Source organism: Dromiciops gliroides, chromosome 4 (genome assembly GCF_019393635.1).
Source record: "Dromiciops gliroides isolate mDroGli1 chromosome 4, mDroGli1.pri, whole genome shotgun sequence".
In the NCBI taxonomy this organism is placed as follows: Eukaryota; Metazoa; Chordata; class Mammalia; order Microbiotheria; family Microbiotheriidae; genus Dromiciops; species Dromiciops gliroides.
In genome coordinates this window covers 10,372,954-10,383,455 of record NC_057864.1, presented here as the reverse complement: position 1 = coordinate 10,383,455, position 10,502 = coordinate 10,372,954, and the positions used below count along the sequence as shown (strand labels likewise).

The 10,502-nt window shown below is 39.6% G+C and overlaps 1 protein-coding gene across 1 annotated transcript in view; it reads left to right on the top strand.

Moving 5' to 3' along the window:
• The first annotated feature begins 2,063 nt into the window (after positions 1 to 2,063).
• Positions 2,064 to 10,502, top strand: part of LOC122752950 (biotin-dependent 3-methylcrotonyl-coenzyme A carboxylase beta1 subunit-like) — a 37,036-nt gene continuing 28,597 nt past the window's right edge. The window contains 3 exon segments of the mRNA XM_043999964.1: positions 2,064 to 2,383; positions 8,384 to 8,499; positions 8,502 to 8,573. Coding sequence (XP_043855899.1) covers positions 2,064 to 2,383; positions 8,384 to 8,499; positions 8,502 to 8,573 — 508 coding nt within the window.

Genomic DNA, 10,502 nt, shown 5'->3' with positions numbered 1-10,502 from the left:
TGTATTCATCATATTCAATTTCTTATAGCACAGTCATATTTTGTTTTATGTCTTTCAATTAAAAAAACATTTATTTTCTCTACTTCCCACAACTCCTTTCCATTGGAAAAGAAAAAAAAACACAAGAAAGAAACAAGAAAAAATATATACAAACAAAACAAATTTCCACATTGGAAATGTCCAGAAATATGTTTCATTCTTCATCATAGATTTATCACGTCTGTGTCAGGATGTGGGCAACATGGATTATTATGCTTCCTGGAATTGTAGTTGATCAGAATTCTAATTCTTTCAAAATTATTTTCTTTTACAGTGTCATAGTTGTATAAATTAACCTCCTGCTTCTGTTCACTTTACTTTGCATATTTGTAATTTGTCTGAAATCTTCTCTAATGGCACAATAGTATTCCTTTAAATTCACATGTTTCTTTCATTTTTAATTTGTTCAGTTAGTTCTCAAATTGATGGCCAGCCATTCCTTTTAATTTCAAGAGCCACCATAGTAATATTGCATCACATTCATGTAAATAACTTGTTCAGCCATTTCTCAGTCAATGACTTTGACATTGATTTCCTTTTGCCAGTGCATAAGGTATTGATATAAATCTTTCAGTATATCTCAGGAGTTTCTTTTTGCCAAGAGATAGGATCTTTGAGTCAAAGTGTGGTGGAATGTGAGACCCAAATAACCTTAGAGACCTTAAACTTTAGCAGACATGAAAACTTTAACTTAAACTGTAGACACTGAAACCAAAGATTTCAGAAATGAAAAATAATCCATTTCACACCTCAGGGATGTGATGTTGCCAAGACCAGGGGTCATGCGGACCCCAGGCTATTTAGAGACATTTCTATCTATGATGTAAAAACCAATAAGCATATCAAGGTCTGCAAGGAACACAGATGATATGAGAGTTCCATACTTGCATGCCAGCAAGATGTGTACATTACTTGACCCCTGAACATCTCCACCCAATGCCCTCTCCTGGGTGATTTTGCAATCTCAATTCTGTCACGAAACCTTCTTTGTCTGAAACTGTGTAAAAAGTCAACTCTCCTTTCCATTCAGATAGACACTATCCATCATGACTCTCTTCTGGTCATTTATTCCTCTTTCCTAATAAATCTTTCTATTTTACAAGATTTGCTGTGAGCCTGCCAATTTTTTTTTGATGAGCCAGCCCCTGAACCAGCTCCCATGTCATTATGGTGCCCAAAACCCAGGAGAAGTACAGGTAGGTGGGATGCTCATTTGACTGTTGGATTCCCGGGATGGAATGTGCACTGTACTCTCTCCTCTGTCAGGAGCCTCAGTTTCATTGGGCAGGTCCCCACAATCTGAGGTCAGACTAGCCAAGACTATATTTAGATTCTTGTTTCTCTAAGGTCACAAGACATCCTAACTTCAGAAATACTAGGTCGTGGGGGTATTTTGGGGGGCATCCACTTAGATGCAGGTGTGCTCTTCTCTCAGTGCAGTTTAGCCCATCCCACCATAATAAAGGACAAGGAGAAAAACATTTTGTGTGACTTCCCCCTTGGGTGTATACCTGCAAACTGGATTTAGGTGAAAATGAAATGAGTGATTTTATATTGCAACACTAAATGGTTGTTATCTCTCAGATGATTTACTTCTGCTGTCAGGAAACTGCAGTTCTACAGTACCCATGGGACTGGCTTGTCTTTCTGACACCCCCTCTGAAATTCCATCTCCCCTGTCTCTCCTCACTCCCTCTTCTTCTCTTCCCTGCTCAGTTGCACTCTTCCTTTCCCCCAGTTAGCTTCTGGCATGAAGCCTTCTTTGTCTGAAACTGTATAAAAGGTCAACTCTCCTCCCATTCCGAGAGACAATCTCCATCATGCCTCTCTCCTGGCCATGTATTACACTTTCCTAATAAATCTATTTGACAAGATTTGATGTGAGCCTGCCTATTCTTTGGATGAGTCAGCCCCACCAAACCTGCTCCCATGTCAAAGAGTATGGTTCCCACCATTGTAAGTTCCCACGTAACCGAGTAAATACCATATTAAAGGGTTATTTCTTGTGACTTCCCACAGGTATGATGTGGATGTATATTCTCATGAGGAAGCCTTTCTTAGATGTTAATATCCACCTGTTTCCAAGACTAGCAAGAGCTCACATGTGTAGCCTGATGGCTCAGAGACAAAACAAGACTTCAGTCATGAAGAATTCCCACATTCTGTATATCACACAGTTTAGGGGAATGCCTCACCTCATACACGACATTTCTATTCCTTCTGGCTCTAAAAGTAGAAAATCCAAGAACAGCTGGTCCTTTCCTGTATTAGATGGAAGTATTCATCTGGAACAGACTGAGACAATTGAAGCAAACTTGAGAAACAGCGAAGCTTGTATTAAGAGGTAATGAGAGGGGGCAGCTAGATGGCACAGTGGTTAAAGCACCGGCCCTGGATTCAGGAGTACCTGAGTTCAAATCCGGCCTCAGACACTTAACACTTACTAGCTGTGTGACCCTGGGCAAGTCACTTAACCCCCACTGCCCTGCAAAAAAAAAAAATTAAAAAAATAAAAAAGAGGTAATGAGAGATTCACTAATGATTGCTCGGTGACTAAAGGGTTTGCATCTGAAGGAGAAATGATTAAAATTAATGTGTAGCTCACAGGATCCACATATCCGAATTTAAACCATGTTTATTTGCCTTCTAAAAAGCCAATAATTAAGATAATAATGATAGTAAGTACAAAGGATCATAGGGAAGAAGACCTAGAGAAAGCCCATCCATTCACTTATTTTTCCCTACAGCTTACCACCCTTTCATCCACCCCACTCCACACTATTCCACTCCACTCCAATCTACTCTATTCCACTCAAATCCACTCTACTCCAATCTAACCCGAAACCAATCCACTCCAATCTTAAAAGTTTTTTTGTGTATCAATTGTGATAATCATATGAAGAAGAGAAGCAAATAAATGGGAAAAATCTTTGCAGTATGTCAATGAAGCTTTCATTTCTATGAAATATAGGGAAATGATTCAAATTTATAAGAATAAGAACCATTCCCCAATTGATAAATGGTCAAAGAATTTGAACCAGAATTTCTCTGAGGAAGAAATTCAAACTATTAATAGCTACATTACTATTTTTATTGCATTATTACCTGTAAAGGGATTTTTATATTTGTTTTCAATATTTCTATGTCCTAATGCATGGTGATTTTTACTAAAAATTCCATGGAATGCTGAGAAATAGGTATATTCTTCAGCAGTCCCACTCCCAGTTTCCATAAGTCTTTTAGCTCTAGCTTCTTCAGAAATTTATTTAATCCTATAGTTTCTTTTAAAGTTGATCTTAGATTTATCTAAAACAGAGAGTAGGACACTAGAATCTCCCATTATTGTGTTATTGTCTATGTCTTTTTGTAGTTTTGTTTAACATTCAAGTTTTTTTCTTGCTTTTATCTAATTACTTCATTCTTCCTCCCTTTTGTCCTCAGTTAAGTAATTACAGAAAATCCTCCTCCTTCTCCTCACCTTCAACTTACTGTTAATAAGTTTAAATTTTAAAAAATATTTCTGTGTCCTTTTCTTTATTTTTAAAATTGAATTAATGTAGCGGCAGCTAGATGGCACAGTGGATAGAGCAACGGCCCTGGAGTCAGGAGGACCTGAGTTCAAATCCGACCTCAGACACTTAACACTCACTAGCTGTGTGACCCTAGGCAAGTCACTTAACCCCAATTGCCTCACCAAAAAAAAAATTGAATTAATGTTTAATAATTGCAGGTGCTGTGACCTCTTTCTCCTGCCCAGGCAGCAGCAGAGGAAGCACAGGGGGCTGGGGTTGAATGCCCCAGCAGTGAGAATAGCTGCTCCAAAAGTGATTTTCTTAAAATAAAAAAAGGACCACAGGGGTAGGAATGGTACCCAACCCCAACACCAATTTTTATGTTTGTGTACTTTTCTTAAAAGAATTTCATTGTCTTCATTTCATTGTTTATCTTCCCTTTATACCTATTCTAGACTTTCATTCTGATTCATAGCCCTTATATTTTTAATTCTTCTTTAGTCTTTATTCCTCATGGAATGAAAACTTCTAAGGTTCCTATTTCTTCCTCTATACAGTTTCTATGTTATTGATCCATTGATCCCTTTACCCCTGGGACCTTTTTCCCACCTTTTCTGTTGCACCTTTCTTCTTAGAAATATAAACACCTATTTGTGATAGAGAGGACATTTCCCCATGGTACAAATTGTCCTCTTTGTGACTGTGCAATTTAAAAATTATTATTATTATTATTATTATTATTATTATTATTACATGGGGCAATGAGGGTTAAGTGACTTGTTCAGGGTCACACAGCTAATAAGTATCAAGTGTCTGAGACTGGATTTGAACTCAGGTCCTCCTGAATCCAGGGCCAGTGATTTATCCACTGTGCCATCCAGCTGCCCTGTGCAATTTATTATTAACATTTACTATTCTCGTGGTTATTTCTTTCCATTTGCCTTGAAATCTGCTCTTCTGGGTGTCAGAGGCCCCTAAGAACTCTGCTTCCCCTTATCCTGTGGCAGGATGAATAATCCACTAAGCACGAAATCCCTGCAAATTATATTCATGATAAGGTCCCTATCCCCCATTCTAGAAAATGTCTCTTCTCCCATAGAAACATTCATCAGTGGTAACTCTTGCTATCACTAAAACAGGATTTCTCCCTTTCTTTACCCTCTTTCAATGTCTTCCTTTGTCCATTGCTCTAACAATATATATTTTCTAACAATAATAGCTAATATTTGTATAGTGTTTACTATGTGTCAGGCATTGTGCTAAGTGCTTTATACTTATTATATCATTTCATCTTCACTATAACCCTGGAGGTAAGTGGTACTGTTATTCTCACTTTGCAGATGAAGAAACCGAGCAAACAGAGCTTAAATGACTTTCACAGGGCCCCACAACTAGTAAATGTCTGAGACTGGATTTGAATTCAGGTCTTCCTGACTTCAGGCTGGGCCATCCACTGCCCCATTCATGAGAAATTTATACTTATTTTCCATTTTCCATCTGTTGCTCTGCCTGGAATAAGTTCATCACTTCCTTTTAAAAAATAAACATTTTTTATTTAAAGTTTTGAGTTCTAAATTCTATTTCTCCCTCCTTCACACCCCTCCTCCCTCCCTGAGGTGGTAAGCAATCAGATACAGGTTATACATGTGCAATTATGTAAAACATTTCCACATTAGTCATTTTGACTCAAATAAAAGAAAAAAGAAAGTGAAAAATAGCATGCTTCAGTCTGTGTTCAATCAATATCAGTTCTTTCACTGGAGGTGGATAGTATACTTCATCAGTAGTCCTTTGGGATTGTCTTGGATCATTGTATTGCTGAGAATAATAGTCATTCACAGTTCTTCATCAAACAATATTGCTGTCTTTGTGCACAACATTCTTCTGGTTCTGTTTACTTTACCACACATCAGTTCATACAAGTCTTTCTAGGTTTTTCTGAAATCATCCTGCTTGTCATTTCTTATAGCACAACAATATTCCATTACTATCATATACCACAGTTCGTTTAGACATTCCCCAATTGATGGACATCCCTTTGGTTTCCAATTCTTAGCCCTCACAAAAAGAAGCTCATCACTTCCAATCACATTAACATGCTGTTAACTAAAGCCTTGACTGAAACCACCTCCCTCAGCCTCCTGTCTCCTTTAATTGGAGGACTGGAGGCTGGAGGACTAAATTCATCCAAATGCCTTTGTTTATAGAGGGAAGAAATTGGACCCTCAGGTCTCTTCACTCTGCATCTGCTGCTCTGACTGATATCAACTCCATAGAGCAAGATATCACTCTTCCTTTCTTGCCTCCTTTTCTGTGCTGTCTTCTCTCATTAGATTGCCAGCTCTTTCAGGGCAGGATCTGTTTTTCTTTATATTAATTATATCCCTAGTACTTACCACAGTGTCTAGAACATAGTAGGTACTTAATAAGTATGTATTGCATTTTATTACCTTCATTGTTAACCTTTGTAACGATTGAAATGATGCCACCTGCTGGAGACTTACTGTAGGAAAGCTCTGCCATGAAGAGAAGGCGCCTGAGGGCAAGACGTGGCTTTTCTTTGGTGTCAGGAAGTGAGGTTTGCTTGTGGGAGGAAGAGGGGGCGAGGCTGGTGCTCTCACTCTCTTTTGCCAGGACTCTCATGGAGAGTGGAGCAGAACTGTAGCTCCCTGAGATAGAGAGCTGAATCTAGGCCTCTTTCTCTCTCTTCACCAAATTCTTATTCTCCTTAATAAATGCTTAAAAGTCTAAACTCTTGCTAAAGCTTATAATTTATTGGTGACCACTCATTAGATATTTTAGACAGTATAGCTAGAATTTTAGCCCCTTACACCTTTGAGTTTATTAGGGTACATCATATATTCCCCTCTATCTTCCTCCTCCCTTTCCCCCTTTTATGCATTCCCTGATTCTGCACACATTAATAAAAATGATGTTTGGGGCTTGTTTCTCCACAATCATTTCTGTCTGACTTCTGCTCTCACCCATGTTTCCTTGGGTGCATTTAGAAAGAAAGCTTTTGATGATTTCTGTTATTTTGTTGTTTTCATCTTTGGTTGCTCTATTTTACCTTTCTTGTAAAGGTTATTTAAAGTATTTGAAAATCAAATAATTACTTCAGGTATGGTTTTCTTTTTAGGGATGTTTCAGATGTCTTCTTTTATTGAACATCCATCTATTTTCCCCCATTAACAGTTTATCTCGGGTTGCATCTTGAGTTCCTATGCTTTTCAGAAAACATTCCATTCCTTACTATTGTTTGTGATAGGTGAAGAATAATTGTGTTGTGTTGCGTGAAATTCCTTTCCTTTATCTTTGGAAATGTTCCTCCTGATTACTTGTAGGATTTGTTGTTTGTCAGTGGGATTGTTCAATTTAACCACTATGCATCTTGGAGTTTGCAATACAGGGTTCTGCCTCAGTTGATTTGTGGATTCTTTGGACTGATGCCTTGTTTTCTACATTCAGAAATTCTGGGAAGTTTTCTTGCATTATTTCTTGCCTCGTGTTTGGGTTTTTTAACTTCTCATATTCTTCTGGGAGACCTATAATACCTAAGTTGTCTCTATGCACCGTGTCTTTTAGATCAGTGTGTTTTACTTGTACTGGGATCGTGTTTTATTTCAAGGTTTTTGCTTTTTTGCTCATCTTCCATATTATCCTTTACTTCTGGGTATTTGCATTCCCGCACCTTTCTATCACTCAATCATTCTCTTTGTTCTTCAGTTCTCAGGGTGCTGTTCTACTGACTCAGTCTGTGCAAGCATTTGCCTTTTTCTATTCCACAGAACTCAGGAAAGGGGGGAGAGTAGAGAGAGTTTTATTATGCTGCAATCCTGTGCCTTGGCTAGTGTATCTCTTCTACTGGAGCATACTAAAAAGTGGGTACAAAAAAAAAAGAAAAGTGGGTAAGAGGATGCTGAGTGAGCACATGAGAGGCTGGTGATTACCCTTCTTTGGTACTAGATTATTGAATTGTTACCTATTTGGATTCTTGGTGTCCTAGACCATGTTGTTGGTTAGTCATTTCAGTCATGTCCAATTCTTCATGACCCCATTTGGGGTTTTCTGGGCAAGAGATACTGGCATAGTTTGTCATTGCCTTCTCAGGTTCATTTTACAGATGAGAAAACTTGGACAAACAGGGTTAAGTGACTTGCCCAATGTCATATAGTTAGTAACTATCTGCAGCCAGATTTGAACTCGGAAAGATGAGTTTTCCTGTCTTCAGGCCCAGCACTCTGTCCACTCTACCACCTAGCTGCCCTGTCCTAGACCCTAGTGGGTCACATAAATGAATGTGGGGATCATGAAAAATTTGGAAGGACATTTCACCAAAGCAACCTCAGCCATGCAGCACTATGGGGTAATAGAAAAGAAAAATGGGTTTGGAGGCAAATTACCTGGGTATGAATTTTTCTTTTGATGCTTGCTCCCTGTGTGACTGTGGTCAAGTCACTTAATACTTCTCAGCCTCAGTTTCTTCATGTGTAAGAAGAGGGGGTCAGACTAGACATTCTCTTCTAAGGTCCTTTCAAGCTATAAATCTATGATTCTGTGATTCTGTGATCCTTGACAACTTTACAAACTATGGTCACTTTCTGGGTGACCCACCCAAATCTTTCCTCAGGGTGATAATAATATCCATAGTACTGACCTCATGGTGTTGTTGGGAAAATTAAGGGAGGAAGTGCAGATAAAGTGCTTTGTAAACTTCAAAGCACTGTGTAAATGCTTGTAGTAGTAATAGTAACAATTAATAAGAATAACAAACATACTAAAAATTTTAAAGCACATTGTCACAGATTTTTGGTCATCTTTTGGACAAACAGATATTTAGAGTTGCTTGGAAAGGTCTCTGAAAGAGAAGAAAGAGACACCCTAAGACACACCCAAAACAACCACAAGCTACTGGTCCGTGACCATCTCAAGCTGGTTCTGGATGATGACTCTTTGAGCTCTCCCCACTGGCTGGCTATGATTTACCCTATGGCACAATTTCAAATGCTGGATGTCTTACTGGTGAGTTGAAGAAGCTGACTCCCACTTTACTTTCCTGGGAAATCTGAGTTCTTGATCTGCCATTTTACCTGAGCCAGAGTTGAAGGTGCAATGCAACAGGTATTCCATTCAAGTCCAGGTTGAAGATAGGGAAGCTGCTGAATACCTTCTCAATTTTCTTGGTGAGATTCAGGTCACTAGTTACATACTTGACTTCTTGGGTGGGATCTCTCTATTTTTTATTGACCAAATTATTTGAGACCTTGACCCAAAGTAGAGAATGAGCTAGGTTAGTTGCATCTAATGCACCATAACTAAACCAATCTTCCTAGGAAAGATGATCTTTTGGCCAAGATGGCAGAAGAAAGCCAGTGATTCCTCAGAGCTCTCCCCCAAATCCCTTCAAATAATGCCATAAGACAATTCCTGGAACAGCAGAACCCACAAAAGGATGGGATGAGATCATTTTCCAGCCAAAGATGGCTTAGAAGGTTGGCAGGAAGGGTCTGTTATACCAGGGTGAGAGTGGAGTGCAGATCCAGGCCACACCACACAGACCCAGACCCAAACCCAGAGCATCAGGCCTCTGGAGCTTTGGAATCAACTGAGACAGAAGCTGTTTCTGGAACTCAACTCACGTACTGGTGAGGGGGTTGAGCGGTTGGCTGGGGGGAGACTGCAAGGGTCTCTACTGGTGCTGAGGTGGGACTCTGTTGTGTTGCTCATGCTTGGAACCAGGAAACAGTTTCAAGTGGCGGCCCAGGTGAGGGAGGGGCACAGGCATGCCAGAGCTTGCAACCACAGTGAAACAGAATTTTGTTCCCGGATTAAAGAGAAAGCAGGCCTGTGGTTACTTACAGACCAGAGTGCAGGCCAGGGGAGTATAGAATGTGCCTCTCCTTAAATCATACCACCTTGGACCCCTTGAATCTTGGTACAGTAAGTCCTGGAAGCAGTGCTCCACTTTAAGAAGGAGTTAAAAGTCAAGAGATAGGCTAAGAAAATGAGCAGACAGAAAAAACTGTGGACCATAGAAAGTTTCTTTGGTGACAAGGAAGATCAAAATACACCCTCAGAAGAAGTTAACAAAGTCAAAGGTCCTACATCCAAAGCTTCCAAGAAAAATATGAAATGGTCTCAGACCATGGAAGTGCTCAAAAAGGACTTTGAAGATAAGGTAAGAGAGGTGGAAGAAAAAATGGAAAGAGAAAAGATGTTCTTTTTCTACCCATGGGCCCCCATGTGTGGTAGTTTTTGTACTCTCAATTGTCTTTTTTTTTTTTAATTTTTTTTTTTTTAGTGAGGCAATTGGGGTTAAGTGACTTGCCCAGGGTCACACAGCTAGTAAGTGTTAAGTGTCTGAGGCTGAATTTGAACTCAGGTACTCCTGAATCCAAGGCCAGTGCTCTATCCACTGCGCCACCTAGCTGCCCCTCAATTGTCTTTTTATAGAGCAGTGGGAGAAGCTATTGATTCTCAGTCAAAAAAAAAAAAAGTCATCAGGAGGTAGCTAGCCCTAGTCTCTGAAGCCAAATCAGAAGAGCATCAATAGGTATGCTTAAACTCCATGGAAATTCTTTCAAATCGAAGTCCACACTCTGTGGATCTCATCCCATTGATTGGGGAACTCATTGGATTAATCCTTGGATTATTTGCCTTGTGACAAGGTCCCAGTCTCTAAAGACTATGGGAGTTGTATTGCTAACCAACGTGGGAAGAGAAGAAACTATGAAGGGAGTGAAGATAGAGGGCAGATTTTCTGGTACAGAGACAGCTTTAAATATCTCTTTGGAAAGGGATACAAGAGAAGAAGCTAGAGAGAGAGTTGGAGAGAGAGCAAGATCTGCAGCAGGAGCAGCAACCCCAGATGGAGTACCCTTTCGAGGAGACGGACTCTAAGTCTTGAAGTGGCTGGAGTCTTTGCCTTTCCGCAGCCCACCACTTAGCTTA